Raw genomic sequence first — 23,699 nt, 5'->3', positions numbered from 1 at the left:
TACATTTATAGGTGGTAGTGACTCTATTACAAATTTAAGAATAAAACTCTGTGAGAATTATACTAATATTACTAGGGTTTATCAAAGCAAACCCTGAGTGCATAATATTTCTAAAATCTGGTATGCATACATAAAATCTATTTTATGGTACTTTATTCATTTTTCCCTAATTAGACAAAAAGCTAAGTAGAAATAGTAAATCCAGTTTTGATCATAAAATCTTGTGTTTGAACCTTTAGAATGTTGCTATATTTCAACACTTTAAAAGTCTGATTGATTTAAGAAGACAAGGAGAACCACGTCAGATCATGAAATATATTAATCCCAAAGAGGTAAGGACATTACTTGTTGATATTGCATCCTATATTTTTCCTTAAAATGTGATTACTTTATCAATTCAGTGTGTTCATCATATTTCTTTTTAAAACTGTTTTTAATAAGTATTACACATATGTTGAAAGTTCATAAAACATAAATATATAGCTCAGTGAATCATCACAAAGCAAACACCTGTGTAACCATCACCCAGATCAATGTTTTCATACTCCAAATCACTCCCTTCAGGTACCCTACAAATCACTGCCAACTCCCTTCTTCCAAAAGGTAACCACTATTTTGTATTCTAACATAATACTTTAATTTTCTGTTTTTGAACTGTATATAAATAGAATCCTATAGTATGCTTGGGGTATATATTTGTTCATCCAATAATACATTTACATAGCTAAAATTCATTCATTTTTAATTAATAGGCATTATTCACTTTTATGAATATATTGCTATTTATTCATTCTACAGTTGATTGACCTTTGTATTTTTTCTAGTGTGGGGCTATTATAATAACGATTTCTGGAAATTTTCATGTCTCCTCATGGATAAGTGTACACATATTTTTTTTGTTGTTGTTTATACTACACCTAGAAATGGAATTGCTGAGCAACAAATTATGCTTATCTCAACTCTGGGAGATAATGCCAGATTATTTCCCAAAGCTATTGTACTAATTTATATTTGCACTAGCAATCTTTGGTATTCTTAGTGCTTTATATTCTCACCAATACATAATATTGTCAGTTTGTAATTTGTATTTCCCTGATACTTTTGTGATATGGAAAGTGCTTATTTAAGTCTCCTGTGTGTGTGTGTGGTGTGTGTGTGTGTTCCCTATCCTTATGGGTTTTGGGGTTTTTTTTTGTTTTTTTTTTTTTAAGACAGGGTCTCACTCTGTCACCCAGGCTGGAGTGCAGTGGCACGATCAGGGCTCATTGCAGCCTCAACCTCCTGGACTCAAGCAATCCTCCTGCTTCAGCCCCATGAATAACTGGTACTATAGGCACATGCCACCGTGTCCAGCTAATTTTTTGTATTTTCAGTAGAGACAGGGTTTTGCCATGTTGCTCAAACTGGTCTAGAACTCCTGGACTCAAGTGATCTGCCCACCTTGGCCTCCCAAAGTGCTGGGATTACAGGCGTAAGCCACTGTACCCCTTATTGGTCTTTTAAAAATCAATTCTTTGTATATTTTTGTTAACTACTTCTTTTTTCTCAACTTATTTTTTGTGGTAAAGCACACATAATATAAAATTTACTATCTTAACCATTTTTAAGAATACAGTTCAGTGGTACTAAACACATTTATAATGTGTGTAACCATCACCAGCCATCACCACCACCCATCTCCATAAATCTTTTCATCTTATAAAACCAAAACTCTATCTTCTTTAAACAGTAACTCCTAATTTTCCCTTCTACCTATCTCCCAGCAACTACCATTCTACCTTCTGTCCCTATTGATTTGACTAATTATCTCATAGGAGTAGAATTATACAGTACTTGTCTTTTTGTGATTGGCTTATGTCACTTAGCACAGTGTCAAGATTCACCCATGTAATAGTTTATTGCAGGATTTCTTTCTTTTCTTAAGGCTGAATAGTATTCCATTGTGTGTATATACTACATTGTACTTGTTCACTTGTCCATTGATGGACACTTGGGTTGCTTCCATGTTTTAGCTATTATGAATAATGCTTCTATGAATAGTTATACAAATATCTCTTTGAGACCCTTCTTTTAATTCTTTTGTGTATATATCCAGAAGTGGAATTGCTAGATCATATGGTAATTCCATTTTTAAGTTTTTTAGGGGCAACTATACTGTTTTCCACAGTGGCTGTACCATTTTGTACTCTCACCAATAATGCACAAGGGTTGTATATTCTTTATAGAAGCCCTTTGTCCGTTATCTGTGTTACATGCATCTTTTTTTCACTCTATGACTTGTCACTCTCTTAATGGAGTCTTTCCTTTGATTTTTTGTTATTAAAAATGTCAAATATATACAAAAGGAGAAAGAGTAAAGTCAAAAGCCACCATGTACCCATCATCTAGCTTCAACAATTAGCAATTCATAACCAATCTTGTTTCATCTATACCTCTACCCACTTTCTACAACCTCTAGGTTATTTTGAAGCAGTGGTGTCTTTTGATGAACAAAGTTCTCAATTTTAATGTAGTTCAGTTTATCAATATTTTCCTATATGGTTGGTGCCTTTTTAATTTGGTTTTTCTTTTTTCTTTTTCTTTTTTTGAGACAGGGTCTCGTTCTGTCTCCCAGGCTGGAGCGCAGTGTTGTGATCACAGTTCACTGCAGCCTCAACCTCCTGGGCCCAAGCGATCCTCTCATCTCAGCCTCACAAGTAGCTGGAGCAACAGGCATATGCCACCATGCCCAGCTAATTTTTTTCATTTTTTGTAGCGATAGGGTCTCCTTAGGATGCGCAGGCTGGCCTCAAACTCCTGGGCTCAAGCAATCCTTATGCCTTGGCCTCCCAATGTGCTGGGATAACAGGTGTGAGCCACTACACCAAGCTGAGTTTTTTGCTTTGTTTTGTTTTTTGGTTTTTTGTTTGTTTGTTTTTTAGTACTTTAAGTTCTGGGATACATGTGCAGAATGTGCAGGTTTGTTACATAGGTATACACGTACCATGGTGATTTGCTGCACCCATCAGCCCGTCATCTACATTAGGTATTTCTTCTAATGCTATCCCTCCTCTAGCCCCAACCCCTCTACAGGCCCTAGTATGTGATATTCCCCTCCCTGTGTCCATGTGTTCTCATTGTTCAACTCCCACTTATGAGTGAGAACATGCGGTGTCTAGTTTTCTGCTCCTGTGTTAGTTTGCTGAGAATGATGGTTTCCAGCTTCATCCATGTCCCTGCAAAGGACATGAACACATCCTTTTTTATGGCTGCATGGTATTCCATGGTGTGTATGTGGCACATTTTCTTTATCCAGCCTATCACTGATGGGCACTTGAGTTGGTTCCAAGTTTTTGCTATTGTGAACAGTGCTCCAATAAACATATGTGTGCGTGTGTGTTTATAGTGTAATGATTTATAATCCTTTGGGTTTATTCCCAGTAATGGGATTGCTGGGTCAAATGGTACTTCTGGTTGTAGATCCTTGAGGAATTGTCACACTGTCTTCCACAATGGTAGAACTAATTTACACTCCCACCAACAGTGTAAAAGCGTTCCTGTTTCTCCACATCCTCTCCAGCATCTATTCTTTCCTGACTTTTTAATGATTGCCATTCTAACTGGTGTGAGATGATATCTCATTTTGGGTTTGATTTGCATTTCTGTAATGAGCAGTGATGCTGAGCTTTTTAAAATATGTTTGTTGACCACGTAATTGTCTTCTTTTGAGAAGTATCTGTTTATATCCTTCACCCCCTTTTTAGTGAGGTTGTTTTTTTCTTGTAAATTTGTTTAAGTTCCTTATAGATTCTGGATATTAGCCCTTTGTCAGATGGATAGATTGCAAAAATTTTCTCCCATTCTGTAGGTTGCCTGTTCATTCTGATGGTAGTTTCTTTTGCTGTGCAGAAGCTCTTTAGTTTAATTAGATCCCATTTGTCACTTTTGGGTTTTATTGCCATTGCTTTTAGTGTTTTAATCATGAAGTCTTTGCCCATGCCTATGTCCTGATGGTATTGCCTAGGTTTTCTTCTAGGATTTTTATGGTTTTAGGTCTTACGTTTAAGTCTTTAATCCATCTAGAGTTAATTTTTGTATATGGTGTAAGGAAGGGGTCCAGTTTTAGTTTTCTGCATATGGCTAGCCATTTTTCCCAGCACTATTTATTAAATAGGAAATCTTTTCCCCATTGCTTGTTTTTGTCAGGTTCGTGAAAGATGAGATGGTGTCAAAGGTGTGTTTGTTTTGGTCAGGTTTGTCAAGGATGAGATGTGTGGTGGTGTTTCTGAGGCCTCTGTTCTGTTCCATTGGTCTATATATCTGTTTTGGTACCAGTACGTACCATGCTGTTTTGGTTACTGTAGCCTTATAGTATAGTTTGAAGTCAGGTAGCATGATGCCTCTAACTGTTCTTTTTGCTTAGGATTGTGTTGGCTATATGGGCTCTTTTTTGGTTCCGTATGAAATTTAAAGTAGTTTTTTCTAATTCTGTGAAGAAAGTCAATGGTAGCTTGATGGGGATAGCATAGAATCTATAAATTACTTTGGGCAGTATGGCCATGTTCACAATATTGATTCTTCCTATCCATGAACATGGAATGTTTTTCCATTTGTTTGTGTCCTCTCTTATTTCCTTGAGCAGTGATTTGTAGTTCTCCTTGAAAAGGTCCTTCACATCCCTTGTGAGTTGTATTCCAAGGTATTTTATTCTTTTTGTAGCAGTTGTGAATGGGAGTTCACTCATGATTTGGGTCTCTGTTTGTCTATTATTGGTGTATAGGAATGCTTGTGATTTTTGCACGTTGATTTTGTATGCTGAGACTTTGCTGAAGTTGCTTATCAGCTTAAGGAGATTTGGGGCTGAGACAATGGGGTTTTCTTAATATACAGTCATGTCATCTGCAAACAGAGACAATTTGACTTCCTCTCTTCCTATTTGAATACCCTTTATTTTTTTCTCTTGCCTGATTGCTCTGGCCAGAACTTCCAATACTGTGTTGAAAAGGAGTGGTGAGAGAGGGCATCCTTGTCTTATACCGGTTTTCAAAGGGAATACATCCAGATTTTGCCCATTCAGATATTGACTGTGGGTTTGTCACAAATAGCTCTTATTATTTTGAGATACTTTCTGTGAATACCTAGTTTATTGAAAGTTTTTAGCATGAAGGGGTGTTGAATTTTATCAAAGGCCTTTTCTGCGTCTATTGAGATAATCATGTGGTTTTTGTCATTGGTTCTGTTTATGTGATGGATTACATTTATTCATTTGTGTATGTTGAACCAGCTTTGCATCCCAGGGATGAAGCCGATTTGATTGTGGTGGATAAGCTTTTTGATGTGCTGCTGGATTCGGTTTGCCAGTATTTTATGGAAGATTTTTGCATCGATGTTCATCAGGGATATTGGCCTGAAATTTTCTTTTTTTGTTGTGTCTCTGCCAGGTTTTGTTATCAGGATGATGCTGACTTAATAAAATGAGTTAGGGAGTAGTCCTTTTTCTGTTGTTTGGAATAATTTCAGAAGGAATGGTACCAGCTCCTCTTTGTACCTCTGGTAGAATTCAGCTGTGAATCCATCTAGTCCTGCGATTTTTTTGGTTGGTAGCCTATTAATTACTGCCTTAATTTCAGAACTTGTTTTTGGTCTATTCAAGGATTTGACTTCTTCCTGGTTTAGTCTTGGGAGGGTGTATGTGTCCAGGAATTTATCCATTTCTTCTAGATTTTCTAGTTTATTTGCAGAGGTGTGTATAGTGTTCTCTGATGGTAGTTTGTATTTCTCTGGGATCAGTGGTAATATCACGTTTATCATTTTTTATTGTGTCTATTTGATTCTTCTCTCTTCTTTATTAGTCTGGCTAATAGTCTATTTTGTTAATCTTTTCAAAAAAAAAAAAAACAGCTCCTGGATTCACTGATTGTTTGAAGGCTTGTGTCTCTATCTCCTTCAGTTCTGCTCTGATCTTAGTTATTTCTTGTCTTCTGCTAGCTTTTGAATATGTTTGCTCTTGCTTCTCTAGTACTTTTAATTGCGATGTTAGGGTATCAATTTTAGATCTTTCCTGCTTTCTCTTGTGGCCATTTAGTGCTATAAATTTCCCGCTAAACACTGCTTTAGCTGTGTCCCAGGGATTCTGGTATGTTGTGTCTTTGTTCTCATTGGTTTCAAATAACTTATTTATTTCTGCCTTTGTTTCATTATTTATCCAGTAATCATTCAGGAGCAGGTTGTTCAGTTTCCATGTAGTTGTGCAGTTTTGAGTGAGTTTTAAAATCCTGAGTTCTAATTTGATTGCAGGGTGGTCTGAGAGACTGTTAGGATTTCCATTCTTTTGCATTTGCTGGGGAGTGTTTTACTGCCAGTTATGTGGTCAATTTAGAATACGTGCGATGTGATGCTGAAAAGAATGTATGTTTTGTTGCTTTGGGGTGGAGAGTTCTGTAGATGTCTATTACGTCTGCTTGGTCTAGAGCTGAGTTCAAGTCCTGAATATCCTTGTTAATTTTCTGTCTCGTTGATCTGTCTAATATTGACAGTGGGGTGTTAAAGTCTCCCACTATTATTGTGTGGGAGTCTAAGTCTCTTTGTAGGTCTCTAAGAACTTGCCTTATGAATCTGAGTGCTCTTGTATTGGGCGCATATGTATTTAGGATAGTTAGCTGTTCTTGTTGCATTGATCCCTTTACCATTATGTAATGCCTTTCTTTGTCTTTTTTGATCTTTGTTGGTTTATTTATTTTTTTTTTTTTTGAGACGGAGTCTCGCTCTGCCGCCCAGGCTGGAGTGCTGTGCCGGATCTCACTCACTGCAAGCTCCGCCTCCTGGTTTACGCCATTCTCCTGCCTCAGCCTCCCAAGCAGCTGGGACTACAGGCGCCCGCCATGTCGCCCGGCTAGTTTTTTGTATTTTTTAGTAGAGACGGGTTTCACCATGTTAGCCAGGATGGTCTCGATCTCCTGACCTCGTGATCCGCCCGTCTCGGCCTCCCAAAGTGCTGGGATTACAGGCTTGAGCCACCGCGCCCGGCCGATCTTTGTTGGTTTAAAGTCTGTTTTATCGGAGACTAGGATTGCAACCTCTGCTTTTTTTTTTTTTTTTTTTTTTGGTTTCCATTTGCTTGGTAAATATTCCTTCATCCCTTTATTTTGAGCCTACCTGTGTCTTTGCATGTGAGATAAGTCTTCTGAATACAGCACGCCAATGGGTCTTGACTCTCTCCAATTTGCCAGTCTCTGTCTTTTAATTGGAGCATTTAACCCATTTACATTTAAGGTTAATATTGTTACTGTGTGAATTTGATCCTGTCATTATGATGCTAGCTGGTTATTTTGCCCATAAGTTGATGCAGTTTCTTCATAGTGTTGATGGTCTTTACAATTTGGTATGTTTTTGCAGTGGCTGGTACTAGCTTTTCCTTTCCATATTTAGTGCTTCCTTCAGGAGCTCTTGTAAGGCAGGCCTGGTGGTGACAGAATCTCTCAGCATTTGCTTATCTATAAAGGATTTTATTTCTCCTTTGGTTATGAAGCTTAATTTGGCTGGATATGAAATTCTGGGTGCAAAATTCTTTTCTTTAAGAGTGTTGAATATTGGCCCCCACTCTCTTCTAGCTTGTAGGGTTTCTGCAGAGTGATCTGCTGTTAGTCTGATGAACTTCCCTTTCTAGGTAACCTGACCTTTCTCTCTGGCTGCCCTTAACATTTTTTCCTTCATTTCAACTTTGGTGAATCTGATGATTATATGTTTGGGGTTGCTCTTCCCAAGGAGTATCTTTGTGGTATTCTCTGTATTTCCTGAGTTTGAATGTTGGCCTGTCTTGCTAAGTTGGGGAAGTTCTCCTGAATAATACCCTGAAGAGTGTTTTCCAACTTGGTTCCATTTTCCCCGTCACTTTCAGGTACATCAATCAAATGTAGGTTTGGTCTTTTCACATAGTCCCATATTTCTTGGAGGCTTTGTTCATTCCTTTTCGTTCTTTTTTCTCTAATCTTGTCTTCATGCTTTATTTCATTAAGTTGATCTTCAATCTCTGATATCGTTTCTTCCGCTTGATCGATACAGTTGTTGATACTTGTGTATGCTTCATGAAGTTCTTGTGCTGTGTTTTTCAGCTCCATCAGGTCATTTATGTTCTTCTCTAAATTGGTTATTCTAGAGAGCAATTCCTATAACCTTTTTTTAAGGTTCTTAGCTTCCTTGCATGGGTTAGAACATGCTCCATTAGCTCGGAGGAGTTTGTTGTTATCCACCTTCCAAAGCCTACTTCTGTCAATTCATCAAACTCATTCTCCGTCCAGTTTTGTTCCCTTGCTGGCAAGGAGTTCTGATAGTTTGAAGGAGAAGAGGTGTTCTGGTTTTTGAAATTTTCAGCCTTTTTGTGCTGGTTTTTCCTCATCTTTTTGGATTTATCTGCCTTTGATCTTTGATGTTGGTGACCTTCGAATGGGGTTTCTATGTGGATGTCTTTTTGTTGGTGTTGATGCCGTTCCTTTCTGTTTGTTAGTTTTCCTTCTAACCGGCCTCTCTGGCTGCAGGTCTGCTGGAGTTTGCTGGAGGTCCACTCCAGACCCTGTTTACCTGGGTATCACCAGTGGAGGCTGCAGAACAGCAAAGATTGCTGCCTGTTCCTTCCTCTGGAAGTTTTGTCCCAGACAGGCACCTGCCAGATGCCAGCCAGAGCTCTCCTGTATGAGGTGTCTGTCAACCCCTGCAAGGAGGTATCTTCCAGTCAGGAGGCACGGGGATCAGGGACCCACTTTAGGAGGCAGTCTGTCCCTTAGCAGAGCTCGAGCACTGTGCCGAGAGATCCTCTGCTCTCTGCAGAGCTGGCAGGCAGGGACGTTTAAGTCTGCTGAAGCTACACCGACAGCCACCCCTTTCCCCAGGTGCTCTGTCACAGAGAGATGGGAGTTTTATCTATAAGCCCCTGACTGGGACTGCTGCCTATCTTTCAGAGATGTCCTTCCCAGAGAGGAGGAATCTGGAGGCAGTCTGGCTACTGTGGCTTTTTGGCACTGTGATGAGCTCTGCCCAATTCAGACTTCCTGGCAGCTTTGTTTACACTGTGAGGGGAAAACCGCCTACTCAAGCCTCAGTAATGGCAGACACCCCTCCCCCACCAAGCTTGAGCATCCCAGGTCGACTTCAGACTGCTGGACTGGCAGTGAGAATTTCAAGCCAGTGGATCTTAGTTTGCTAGGCTCTGTCTAGGTGGGATCCACTGAGCTAGAGCGCTTGGCTCTGTGGCTTCAGCCCCCTTTCCTGGGGACTGAATGGTTCCGTCTCGCTGGCATTCCAGGCGCCACTGGGGTGTGAAAAAAATTGCAGCTAGCTTGGTGTCTGCTCAAAGGGCTACCCAATTTTGTGCTTGAGACCCAGGGTCCTGTTGGCATAGGCACCCTAGGGAATCTCCTGGTATGCGGGTTGGGAGCATCATGCAAAAAGCGTAGTATCTGGCTGGAATGCACAGCTGGTGCTTTTTATAAACTTTTCCAACTCCAAAGTTATAAAAATATTCTATTATACAAGATTTATTGATTTGCCTTTTATACTTAGATCTACAGTCCACCTGGGATTGACCTTTGTGTATGGTGTGAGGTACAGGTCAACTTTTTTTTTTTTTTTTTTTGAGGCGGAGTCTTGCTGTGTTGCCCAGGGTGGAGGCCTGTGGTGCTATCTCAGCTCACTGCAACCTCCGCCTCCCACGTTCAAGTGATTCTCCTGCTTCAGCCTCTCTAGTAGCTGGGACTACAGGTGCCCGGCACCACACCCGGCTAATTTTTTGTATTTTTAGTAAAGACAGCGTTTCACTGTGTTAGCCAGGATGGTCTCCATCTCCTGACCTCATGATCTGCCCACCTTGGCCTCCCAAAGTGCTGGGATTATAGGTGTGAGCCACCATGCCCGGCCTAGGTCAACATTCTCATTCTTCCATACAGATATCCAAGTGATTAAACCCTATTTATTGAAAATACTATCCTATCCCTACTGTTCTGCAGTGCCACCTTTAAAATAATTAAATCAGGTGGCCATTTATGTATTGGTCTGTTCCGTTGGTCTATTTTTCTACTATTGTCGTAACTATAACAGCTTTATAACAGTCCTATTAAATGATAGAGAAGACACCCAATCTTACAATTCTTCTTCAAGAAAACACTCCAGGCTATTCTTGAATGCTTTTTATTTCCACATAAATCTTTGAATTAGCTTGTCTATTTCCACACCAAAATAAATCTGTTGGGGAAATAAATGAAAATTGTAGAGTAAGGAGTTCTAAGAATAACTGTCAGCCGGCGTGGTGGTTCACGCCTGTAATCCCAGCACTTTGGGAGGCTGAGTCGGGCGGATCATGAGGCCAGGAGTTCAAGACCAGCCTGGCCAACGTAGTGAACCGTGTCTCTACTAAAAAACAAAAATTAGCCGGGCACGGTGGCATAAGCCTGTAGTCCCAGCTACTCGGGAGGTTGATGCAGGAGAATCACTTGAACCAGGAGGCAGAGGTTGCAGCGAGCCGCGATTGTGCCACTGCACTCCAACCCAGGTGACAGTGTGAGACTTCATCTCAAAAAAAAAAAAAGAATAACTGTCAGAATCAACTTTATTGGAACTCTGGAGTCTAATTAAAAACTTAGAGCAACCAGAGGAGTGCTTTTAATGAAGAAAAAGGCTACTAAACTTTAAGAAAGCAAGGTGGTGTTTTTGCCTACCCATCAAACATTCCTTGTTCTCCAGCTTGGCAGCAGCCATAGAAACAAAGGCCCTTATTCCTGGTATGGCTTACTGGGGCCAGAGGGCAAAATACAGAACGTGTTCTCAAAAATTGTGGTTATGTTTGTTTGTGTGTGTGTGTGTGTGTGTTTGTCTTTGTTTTTGAGATGGAGTCTTGCTCTGTCACCCAGACTGGAGTGCAGTGTCACGATCTTGGCTCACTGCAACCTTTGCCTCCCCGATTCAAGTGATTCTCCTGCCTCAGCCTCCCAAGTAGCTGGGATTACAGGCACCACCACCACACTCAGCTAATTTTTTTGTATTTTTAGTAGAGACAGGGTTCACTACGTTGGCCAGGCTGGTCTCGAACTCCTGACCTCAGGTGATCCACTCACCTCGGCCTCCCAAAGTTCTGGGATTACAGGCGTGAGCTATTGCACCTGGCCTGGTTGTGCATTTTGATCTGTCTGGCAGTTCCCTGAGGAACCTGCACAGAGGCTTGCCTTTATTTCACCCCTCTCCATGCCATCACAGGGATGGGCCAGCTTATGGGATTTAAAATCGTTTACAACCTGCAGCCACCTCAGGCAATAGATGGCAGACAAGGCAAGGACTGGCAAACCTAAAAATCTAGGTAGAATGAAGCTGAGGAGAAAGATACATGGGGATGTCTGAACAAATAGAGATTATCAAAAAAGAGAAAGATGACTAGTACTTACCAGGTGTTGGGGGTAGGGTGAAGGAAGTGACTGCTTGATAGATATGGGGTTTCCTTTTGCAGTGATGAAAATATTGTGGAAGTAGTGGCTGTACAATACGAAAGTACTAAATGTCACTAATGGTTAATTTATGTTGTGTGGATTTTTACCAAAATAAAACATATTTTTTAAGTCTATTGGAATTTTGGCCGGGTGCGGTGGCTCACACCTGTAATCCCAGCACTTTGGGAGACTGAGACAGGAGGATCACTTCAGCTCAGAAGTTTGAGACCAGCCAGGGCAACATAGTGAGACCCCATCTCTACAAAAAATAAAAAATTAAAAGTCTATTGAAATGTTGATTGGGATTGTATTGAATATTTAGCTCATTTTGAGGAAAACTGATACGACAATACTGAGAGCTCTAATTCATGAACATTTGTAGGAAATATGGATAGGCTGCTTAGATCCCTCTTTAAGAATGATTTACTACCCAATCTCAGGGACTGCAGTCCACAGACAGCCTCCAGCTGTGAGAATCTTCAGTGTCTACCCTAACTGCAAAGAACTGCTTGATCCTAGGTCAACCCTTTCCAGGGAATCCCACATCCAGTGACTGAGCAGAGTGTGGTGGGTGAGGAGATGGGTCTAGAAGCCATTGTGATGTGCATCAACTCTTTTGGCAGTATTCACTTTAGAGGTCCCAGCAGGATTGGCCCAGGCTTTGTGTGGCTTACATTGCAGTTCAAACTCTTTTTCTGCCTAGTTGTTCTTCCCTCCCCTTTCTTCCATAGGTATTGAGCCCTAATAAACCTGTGGCACTCAAACTTCATACAAGCATCTTCTTTTGGAAAACCTAATTTAAAATATTATTTAGTTCTTCTAAATTTTCTCTCAACAAATGCTTTATAGTTTTCTATAGAGAGACCTTGCATCTCTTTTGTTAGGTTTATAACTTGCTTTTTAATGCTCCTATAAATGGTAATTACAAAATTTTTATTTTCTTATTTTTGATGGTATTATGTAGAAAGACAATCAATTTTTGTATATTAGCTTTGTTCCCAACAACTTTGCAATCCTCATTTATTAATTCTAATAATGTGTACATTGATTATTTTGGATTTTCAATATAAACAATCATGACATCCTCAATGAGTTTGTTTTTCCTTTTTCAAGCACAATACATTTTATTTCTTTTTCTTGCCAATATACACTGGCTGGAGTCTTCAGTAATGGTGAATAGAAGTGATAACCACTGTCTTATTTTGGATTTCAGAGGGAAGGATCAATATTTTGTCATTAAGTATGAGGCGTGCTATTTTTGTTTGTTTGTTATAGAATCCTTTTATCTGATTAAGGAAGTTTCCTTCTATTCCTGTTGAGCTAAAAGAGTTTTTTTATTTTGTTTTTAGAGGCCAGGTCTCACTCTGTTACCCAGGCTGGAGTGCAGTGGTGCCATCATCGCTTGCTACAGCCTCAACCTCGTAGGCTCAAGTGATCCTTCCACCTCAGCCTCCCAAGTAGCTGGGACCCCAGGTGTGGGCCACCATGCCCAACTAATTAAAAAAAAAATTTTTTGTAGAGACAGAGTCTTCTTATGTTGCCCAGACTGGTCTCAAATTCTTGTCCTCAAGCAATCCTCCTGCCTTGCTTGGCCTTTGAAAGTACTAGCATTATAGACGTGAGCCACCGTGCCCAGACAAGAGTTTTTTAGAAATCCAAGAACAGATGCTAAATTTTATGAGACCTTTTTTGCTTTAATTGAGATACGATTTTTCTTTTGTTCTTATTTTTTGTTTGAATGTTAAATCTTCTTAGCATTCCTAGAATAGGTACATTTTGGTTATGATTATCTTATCCCTTTAAAAATCACTGAATTTAGGTTGCTAATATTTGGTATAAATATTTTCACCTGTGTTTCTGCAGCACATGTAATTTACGGTCTCTGTCAGATTTCGGTATCACATTTAACTGGCCTCCTAAGACAAATTGGGAATGTTTCTACTCTGTTTACTTTCTGAATTTCTTTTTCACATTGTTATTTTGTCCTTAAATGTACTTTGTAAGGATTTACTAATAAAGCCATCTATGCCAGGAGTTTTCTCCATGAAAAGATTTTAAATTACAATTTAGAATTATAGTTCTATTTCTATTTTGTATTTCTTCTTGTGCTAGCTTTGATAAGTTATATTTTTCTAGGAAGTTTTCATATAAATTTTCAAATTTATTAGCTTAAAATTATTCATAATACCTCTTATGATCTTTCTAATGTCTTAGAATCTGTAATAGTTATCTTTATTTTATTCCTAGTATTGGTTATTTGCGTCTCCTCTTTGTATTCTTGAGCAGTCTCTTTGGAGTTTATTACTTTTATTAGTCTTTTCCAAAAACAATTTTTAGCTTTGTTGTTTCTTTGTATTGTTCATTTGTGTCCTACCTCATCATTTTCTGCTGTTTATTATTTCCTTCTTTATATTTTCTTTGAATCCTGTTTGCTGTTGTTTTTCTAACTTTTTGAAATGGATGCTGAATTTATTGATTTGTAGCCTTTTCTGGTATATGTATTTAAGGACATAAATTTTTATCTAAGAATGGTTTTAGTTGCAGCTTACAAGTTTTGATATGTCATATTTTCATATCAATTTAATTCAAATTGATTTTCATATCATATTTTCATATCAATAAAATTCAAATTTAAATTGAATTTTAAATTCAATTTAAAATATTTTAAAATTTCTACTTTATTTCAGTTATTTAGAATTGTACTTTTAAATTCCTGGACACTTGGAAATTCGCCAGTTATCTTTTTGTCCTCAGCCCTTATCTTGATTATGCTATACTTTCAATTCTCTGTTAATTGTCTATTTTTTATTAATTTTTTTTTTTTTTTTTTGAGACGGAGTCTCGCTCTGTCACCCAGGCTGGAGTGCAGTGGCCAGATCTCAGCTCACTGCAAGCTCCGCCTCCCGGGTTCACGCCATTCTCCTGCCTCAGCCTCCCGAGTAGCTGGGACTACAGGCGCCGCCACCTCGCCCGGCTAGTTTTTTTTTTTTTGTATTTTTAGTAGAGACGGGGTTTCACCGTGTTAGCCAGGATGGTCTCGATCTCCTGACCTCGTGATCCGCCCGTCTCGGCCTCCCAAAGTGCTGGGATTACAGGCGTGAGCCACCGCGCCCAGCCTTTTATTAATTTTTTATCTGTACTTGAGAAGAATATATGTTTTCTAGTTATTGAGCATAGTATTGCATGGATGTCAATTAGGTCAAGTTTTTCAGTTATGTTGATCAAATCTTCTATAGCCTTGCTGAATATTTTTGTCTAGTTATACTATCAGTTACTGAGAGATATGTATTCAAAGCTTGCACTATGACTGAATATATGTCTATTTTTCTGGTAGTTTATATATATTTGAGACCATGTTATTAAGTGAATACTTAAGGTTATCGTATCTTTCTTGAATTGAACCTTTTATCATTATAAAGTGTATCCCTTAAGGTCTCAAATTTCTGGTATTAATACAACCACATCAACTATCTCTTTTTTTTAAACAAATCAGAAAGTTTTATTGGCAGTAATATTGTGTTTCCTTTTTTTATTATCATACTTTAAGTTCTGGGATACATGTGCAGAATGTGCATGTTTGTTACATAGGTATACACATGCCATGGTGGTTTGCTGCACCCATCAACCTGTCGTCTACATTAGGTATTTCTCCTAATGCTATCCCTCCCCTAGCCCTCCACCCACCGAAAGGCCGCGGAGTGTGATGTTCCCCTCCCTATGTCCATGTGTTCGTTCTCACTGTTCAACTCCCATTATGAGTGAGAACATGTGCACACCGTCTCTTATTTGCATGGTATATCTTTCCTGTTATTTTACTTCCAACATTCTGAATCTTTACATTTTTGCTGTGTCTTTTTGTAGGCAGCAGGGTTTTTGTTTGTTTGTTTGTTTGTTTTTTGAGACACAGTCTCGTTCTGTTGCCCAGGCTAGAGTGAAGTGGCAGTATCTGTCTCAGCTCACTGCAACCTCTACCTCCCGGGTTCAAGCATTCTTGTGCCCCAGCCTCCCCAGTAGTTGGAATTACAGGCATGCGCCACCACCCCCAGCTAATTTTTTGTATTTTTAGTAGAGATGGGGTTTTGCCATGTTGCCCAGGCTGGTCTCAAACTCCTGAACTCAGGCAATCCTCCCACCTTAGCCTCCCAAAGTGCTAGGATTACAGGCGTGAGCCTCTGTACCTGGCCTGGCAGCAGGTTGTTAGCTAACATTTTTTATCCAGTAGGATACTCTTTGTCTTTTGTCATAACATTTACTTCATTCACATGTAATGTAATTACTGATATTTGGGAATTTAAATCTACCCTGTTACTATTTACTCTCTTTATGTCTCAGACGTTCTACATTCTTTTTCAACATGTTATGGCCTTCTATGGGAATGAGTTTTTTTGTTTTATATTTTTCTCTATATATTATCATTCTTTTACACTTATTCAAGAGATTGCAACATGCATATTTGACTTATGAAATCATATATAGTTTTGCATTTTTATCTTCTCCCAGGCAATGCACTTATTTCTCATTATCCCCTTTGACTTATATACTCTGGCTGTTATACTTTTAAATTCTCTATTGGTGGATCTTATGGTAAGAGTACATTTAATTCAATAAGAAGCTGCCAAACTTTTTCCAAAGTTGCTGTGCTATTTTGCATTCCCACCAGCAAAGAATTACCGCTCCACATCCTTGCTAGCATCTAGTGTTGTCAGTATTTGAATTTGGTCCTTCTAACAGGTGTATAGAGGTATCTCGTTGTTTTTGTTTTGTTGTTGTTGTTTTGAGATGGAGTCTCTGTCGCCCAGGCTGGAGTGCGGTGGCACAATCTGGGCTCATTGCAACCTCTGCCTCCCAGATTCAAGTGATTCTCCTGCCTCAGTGTCCTGAGTAGCTGGGATTCACACCCCATCACACCCGTCTAATTTTTGCATTTTTAGTAGAGACAGGGTTTCACCATGTTAGCCATGGCTGGTCTCAAACTCCTGACCTCAAGTGATCCACCTGCGTCAGCCTCCCTTTCAAAGTGCTGTGATTGCAGGCTTGAGCCACTATGCCCAGGCCCTCATTGTTTTAATTTGTAATTCCCTAATGACATACAACGTTGACCATCTTTTCATATGCTTATGTGTCATCTGTATATCTTCTCTAGTGAGATAGCTTTACAGGTCCTTTGTCCATTTTTAATTCAGATTGTTTGTTTTCTTATAGTGAAGGTTAAAGAGTTCTTTGTATATTTTAAATACCAGCCCTTTATCAGATATGTGTTTTGCAAGTATTTTCTTCCCAGTTTATGACTTGTCTTTTCATTATCTTAATGCCCTTCATTTAGTACAACTTTTTAATGAAGTCCATCCTATCTATTATGCTTTTGGTGTTATATCTAAAAAGTCATTACCAAACCCAAGCTCACCTAGATTTCCTCCTGTGTTATCTTCTAAGAGTTATACAGTTTTGCATTTTATATTTAAGTTATCATCCATTTTCAGTTACTGTTTTGTGAAAGGTGTAAGATTTTTGTCTAGATTTTTTTTTTTCTTGAACGTGGATTCCCACAATGTCCAAATGGTCTTCCAGCACCATTTGTTGAAGACTATTCTTTCTCCACTAAATTGCCTTTGCTCCTTTGTCGGAGAATAGTTAACTAAGTTTGTGTGGGTCTGTTTCTGGGCTCTCTGTTCTGTTCCGTTGATTTATTTGTCTATTCTTTCATCAATACCACACTGTCTTGATTATTGTAGTTTCATGATAAGTCTGGAAGTTCGGTAGTGTCAATTCTCCAACTTTGTTGTTCACCTTCAGTATTATAGTGGCTATTCTGGGTCTTTTGCCTTTCCACTTAAAATTTATAATCAGTTTGTCCTTATACATAAAATAAGTTCCTGGGATTTTGATTGAGATTGCATCGAATCTATAGATCAAGAAAGAAGGGAGGAGCAGACATCTGGACAATATTGAGTCTTCCTATTCGGGTGTATGGAATCTCTCTCCATTCATTTAAATCTTCTTTGATTTCCTTCATCACAGTCTTGTAGTTTCCCTCATATCGATTTTTATGTATTTTGTTAGATTTATACCTAAGTATTTTACTTTTTTGGGTGCTGATATAAATGACATTGTGTTTTAAAATTTCAAATTCCGGTTGCTTATTGCTGGTTTATAATAAAGCAGTCGATTAGTGTATTAACCTTATGATTCATTGGGATTTTTTAACATAGACAATCATGTCATCTGTGAACAAAGACAGTTCTTTTTCTCCCTTCTCAATCTATATACTTTTCATTTCCCTTTCTTGTTTTATTGCATTAGCTAGGACTTCCAGTGTGATGTTGAATAGAAAAGGTGAGGGGACATCTTTGTAGGAAAACATTTAGTTTCTCACCATTAAGTATGATGTCAGGTGTATGTTTCTTGTAGATATTATTAAGTAAAGGAAGTTCCCCTCTAGTCCTAGTTTGCTAAAGTTTTTATCATGAATGGGTGTTGAATTTGTGCTAAAATTGGTTTATTACCCTTTTTAGTGTCCATGCAATCAGTAGTGATGACCTGTATTTTGTTTCTTTTTTTTCTTCACCATTTTCATTCTTTCCAAATTTTATTCCAAAAAAAAGGGGATGTGTGCGAAAGATTAAGATGTCCATGAAGAATAACCCATCATCATGACAATAAAGTATTCAATTAGACAGAAATGACAAGGACCATTTCTTATATTAGTAATGTGTAGTATCTGTCTTTTTTTCTTAGTTACCCTGGCCAGAAGCTTACCAATTTTATTGATCTTTTCAAACCAGCTTTTTGTTTCTTTTCTCTTTAGGTTTCTTATTATCAATTTCATTGATTTCTGCTCTAATCTTTATTATTTATTTTCTTCTGCTTGCTTTGAATTTAATTTGCTTTGCTTTTCTAGTCCCTCAAGGCAGAACATTAGATTATTTCATTCAGATCTTTTTTGTTTTCTAATATACACATTCAGTACTATAAATTTTCCTGTAAGCTCTGTTTTTGCTGAATCCCTCAAATTTTAGTCAGTTGTATTTTCATTTTCATTTATTTCAAAGTATTTTTAACTTCTCTTGAGACTCTTTATTTGACCTGCTTGTTATTTAGAAGTGTGTTATTTAATTTTCAAGTTTTGGAGTTTTCCAGCTATCTCTCTGTTACTGATTTCTAGTTTAATACTATTGAGGTATGAGAGTATATTTTGTATGATTTCTATTCCTTTTAAATTTGTTAAGATAGGCCCATATATGACAAATCCACAGCTAATATTGTACGGAATAGGGAAAAGTTGAAAGCACTTCCTGTAAGAACTGGAAAAAGACAAGGATGCTGATTATTACCACTCCTATTCAGGACAGTATTGAAGTCCTAGCCAGAGCAATCAGGCAAGAGAAGGAAATAAAAGGCATTCAAATGGGAAAATAAGAAGTCAGATTCTCTTTTTTTTTACTGATGACATGATCTTATATATATATCAAATGTTCTGATATAGAAGTGGGTGCTAAAAATGTATACACATGAAGGTAGACAGTGGAGTGATAGACAATGGAGAGTTGGAAGGATGAGCTGGTTGGAGGGAGGTGGACTATGAGAAATTAGTTAATGGATACAGTGTACATTAATTGGGTGATGGATACTCTAAAAGTCCTGACTTGACCACTCTGCATTCTATGTTTGTAACAAAATTGCACATGTGCTGCATAAATTTGTACAAATAAAAAAATGTGTTAAGGTGTGTTTTATGGCCCAAAACGTGGTCTGTCTTGCCAAATAATTTGTCTGTGCTTGAGAAGAATATGTATTCTGTTGTTCGAAGAAGTGTTTTATAAATGTCAATTGGATCCAGTTAATTTATGCTGCTGTTCAGTTCAATTATGGCCTTACTGATTTTCTGCCTTGCTGAATCTGTCAATTACTGATAGAGGGTTATTGAAATCTCCAATTATAATAGTAAATTACTATATTTTTTCTTGCAGTTTTATCAGTTTTTGCTTCACATATTTTCCTGCTTTGTTGTTAAGTAGTTACATTATCATCATGTAATGCTCCATTTAGTCCTGACAATTTTCGTTGATCTGAATTTGGCCTTGTCTGAAATTAGTATAGCAGTTTGGCTTTCATTCTATTAGTATCATATGTCTTTCTTCTTCTTCTTCTTTCTTCTTTCTTCCTCTTCAATAAAGCCTCACTCTGTTGTCCAGGTTGGAGTGCGGTGGTGTTATAATGGGTCACTGCAGCGCTTGACCTCCCAGACTCAAGTGATCCTCCCGCCCCAGCCTCTGAAGTAGCTGGAACTACTGGTGCATGCCACCACACCCAGCTAATTTTAAATTTTTTTATGTGGAGTCAGAGTCTCACTATATTGCCCAGGTTGGTCTTTGTTCTTTTCTTTGTTATTAATCTGTGTCTTTATATTTAAAGTGCATTGCTTGTGGATAACATATAGTTGGGTCTTGATTTTTTATTCACTCTGACAGTCTCTGATATGCCCTTTTTAATTGGTATAGGTAGATCATTGACATTTAAAGTTGTTGATATAGTTCAATTGATATTTATTCTATTTGTAATTGTTTCCTGTTTGTTGCCTTTTTTTTTTCTCTATATTCCTTTTTCTGCCTTCTCTGGTTTTAAGTGAGCATTTTATATGATTTCATGTGTATGTTTTACATGTAAATAGACTAAAGAACCCAAATGAAAGCAAAGGTTGTCAGACTGACAAAAACCGTATCTATTTATTATTTTTCAGGCATACTTTAAACAATAAGAATACCAAACAATAAGAATAAGACAATGGAAAAATATACATCATGCAAACTTTAATTAAAAGAAAGTCAGGCCAGGCATGGTGGCTCACGCCTATAATCCCAACACTTTGGGAGGCCAAGGTGGGTGGATAACTTGAGGTCAGGCATTTGAGACCAGCTTGGCCAACATGGTGAAACCCCGTTTCTACTAAAAATACAAAATTTAGTCAGGCAAAAGTTAGTCCCAGCTACTCGGGAAGCTGAGGCAGGAAAATCACTTGAACCTGGGAGGGGGAGGTTGCAGTTAGCTGAGATCACACCACTGCACTCCAGCCTAGATGACAGAGTGAGACTCCATCTCAAAAAAAAAAAAAAAAGAAAAAGAAAATCAGTGTCATTATGTTAGTACTGGACAAATTAAGCTTTAAGGGATAAAGTTTGTGAGCTATAAAGAGGGCAGTTTCATAATGATAGAGTAAGTTCAACAGAAAAATATAAAAATTCTGTACTTATAAGACAAAAATTTACATAATTACCAGAAGAAATATAGTAATTATCAAGCATAGTCAAAGATTTTAACACAGCTCTCTTGGTAACTGATAGAAACAAGCATGCAAAAAAATTTAGTACAGATATTATAGATTTTAAATTCTTTACCTAATTGATATATAGAGAGAACACTGTCACTACTCTTGCAATACTGCAAAATGTCTGAAGTTCTGCAAAAGTAATGTTGTTTTTAAGTGCACAGAAAATGTTTCCCATAATAGGTCACATGCTTGGATTTAATGAAAGTCTCAACAAATTTCCAAGGTTTGAAATCACAGAGAATGTTTTCTAGTCTCAGTGGAATTAAACAAAAAATTAATGAGAGTACAGAAGTAGAAAACCACCAAATTTTTGCTGATTAAGCACATGAGATTAAATAATCTATGGATTAAAAGAGAAAATTAGAATATATTTTATACTAAGTCATAATGAAAATATGACATCAAAACTTGTGGAATGTATCTAAAGTAGAGCTCAGACAGAAATTTATACCTCTAAATGCAAATATTAGAAAAGAAGAAAAATTAAAAATCAATTTACCAAGTTTATACTTCAAGCTAGAAAAAGATAACCAAATTAATCCCAAAGAAAGTAAAAGGTAGGGGGCCGGGCATGATGGCTCATGCCAGTAATCCCAGCAGTTTGGGAGGCTGAAGCAGGGGGATCATGAGGTCAGGAGTTCAAGACCAGCCTGACCAACATGGTGAAACCCCGTCTCTACTAAAACTACAAAAAAATTAGCTAGTCATGGTCATGCGCACTTCTGATCCCACTTACTTAGGAGGCTGAAGTAGGAGAATCGCTTGAACTCAGGAGGCAGAGGTTGTAGTGAGCCAAGATCGGGCCACTGCACCCTAGATTGGGTGACAGAGCAAGGCTCTGTCTCAAAAAAAGAAAAGAAAAAAAAAAAAGAAAAAAAAAACAGTAAAAGGAAGGAAATAGTGAAGATAAAATCAGATATCAATGAATATAAAGTAGAAGTGGCTGGCAGGGTGGTTTACACCTGTAATCCCAGCACTTTGGGAAGCCAAGGTGCACAGATCGCTTGAGCCCAGGAGTTTGAGACCAGCCTGGGCAACATGGAGAAACCCCTTACCTACAAAAAATAAAAAAAAATTACCCTGTCACAGTGATGCATGCCTGTAATCCCAGCTACTTGGAATGGTTAGGTAGAAGGATCAGTTGAGCCGGGGAGATTGAGGCTGCATTGAACCATGATGGTGCCACTATGCAAGTAAAAGCCAGTTGGTTCACTGAATAGGTTAATAAAATTGATAAACCACTAGCATGATTGATAGATCCATATGGCCAATAAGCATATGCAAGGTGCTCAGCATGGTTAGTCATAAGAAAATACAAATAAAAACTACAGTGAGCTACCATTATAACCCCACCAGAATGGCTAAAATTAGAAGGATTGACAGTACCAAATGTTGATAAGGAGATGGAGCAACCAGAACTTTCATATATTGCTGGTACGGGGTTGTTACAAAAATTTGGAAAACTCTTTGGTAGTCAGTAGTACAGCAAATTACAGATGCTCCTTGGCTTATCGCAGTGTTAAGATAAACTCATCGTAAAGTGAAAATATCATAAGTAAAAACTGCATTAAATACACCTAACCTGCCAAACATAACTTACCAGTTTAACTTAGTCTATACTGTAGAGCAGCAGTCCTAACTTTTTGGTGCCAGGGACTGGTTTAGTGGAAGATAATTTTACCACAGACTTGGGATATGGAGGATGGTTTTGGGATGAAATTGTTCCACTGCAGATCACCAGGCATTAGATTCTCATAAGGCGTGTGCAACCTAGATCCTGTGCATGTGCAGTTCACAAGCGGGTTTGTGTGCCTGTGAGAATCTAATGCTGCTGCTGATCTGACAGGATGGGGAGCTCAGGCAGTAATGCTCCTGCTGCTCACCTCCTGCTTTGTGGCTCAGTCAGTTGTTTACCCTCATGATCATGTGACTGACTGGAAGCTGTGGCTTACTGCCACTGCCCAGCATCACGACAAGAGCATCATACCACATATTGCTAGCCTGGGAAAAGATCAAAATTCAAAATTTGAAGTATGATTTCTACTGAATGCATATCACTTTCACACCATTGTAGTCAAAATCGTAAGTTGAATCACTGTAAGTCGGGGCCATCTGTATACTTACGTACCATATATATCTCATGACCTCTCATATTTCATTTCTGGGTATGTAACAAAGAGAAATGCTTGCTATAACCCACAGAAGACATGAAAATGAATGTTCACAGTAGTTTTATTCATTTTAACCCAAAACTAGAGACATAGCAAATGTCCAACAATAATATAAATTGTCATATATTCTATTATATGATAGAATGGTAGATAGCAGTGAAAAAGAACTAACTGCTGCTATCTACAACTACATACATGAATCTTAGAGATTTATCACAGATTCATGTTGAGCAAAAGAAGCCAAGCACAAGAGAGTACAATACATATGTAAAAATTCATGGAGCTGTACACTTAAGATCTGTCCACCTTAGTGAAAAAATGTGTATATGTATATTATTACAGTTCAAATACAGAAAATAGGTTTTATAACAGCATCTCACACTTCATATTTGAATTCATAAAATTTTTAGTCAAGAGAAGATTATTCGGCAAAATTAATGTTGTCTTTAAGATTCTACAGTTTGAATAGCATCTATTTTCTGATCTAACCTAATATGATCAGGAGACAAGATTGAACTGCTTTCCAATAAAGGACCAAGAATTTTTTTCTCTACTTTCCATTTGGTGCAGCATACCAAACTAAAATCTAGAAAACCTATTATATACAATTCTTACATTATTTTATATTATTTTATTTATATATTTATTTATTGAGACGGAGTCTCTGTCGCCCAGGCTGGAGTGCAGCCTCCACCTCCCCGGTTCAAGCGATTCTCCTGCCTCAGCCTCTAGAGTAGCTGGAATTAACAGGCACCC

General features: G+C 38.1%; 1 protein-coding gene across 3 annotated transcripts in view; it reads left to right on the top strand.

The window, feature by feature from the left end:
- The window catches only part of CUNH11orf65 (chromosome unknown C11orf65 homolog), a 71,201-nt gene that overhangs the window by 21,792 nt on the left and 25,710 nt on the right, over positions 1–23,699 (top strand). For 2 of the 3 annotated variants that reach the window (XM_033206756.1, XM_033206755.1), the window contains exon 3: positions 240–332. In XM_033206756.1, the coding sequence (XP_033062647.1) occupies positions 240–332 (93 nt within the window). Of the gene's footprint in view, positions 1–239; positions 333–564; positions 604–23,699 lie in introns of all 3 variants that reach the window. The other variant, XM_033206754.1, reaches the window with a different exon arrangement.

Source organism: Trachypithecus francoisi, unplaced genomic scaffold, assembly GCF_009764315.1.
Source record: "Trachypithecus francoisi isolate TF-2019V2 unplaced genomic scaffold, Tfra_2.0 Lachesis_group8, whole genome shotgun sequence".
Taxonomy (NCBI): domain Eukaryota; kingdom Metazoa; phylum Chordata; class Mammalia; order Primates; family Cercopithecidae; genus Trachypithecus; species Trachypithecus francoisi.
This window is presented reverse-complemented; position numbering and strand designations above follow the sequence as displayed.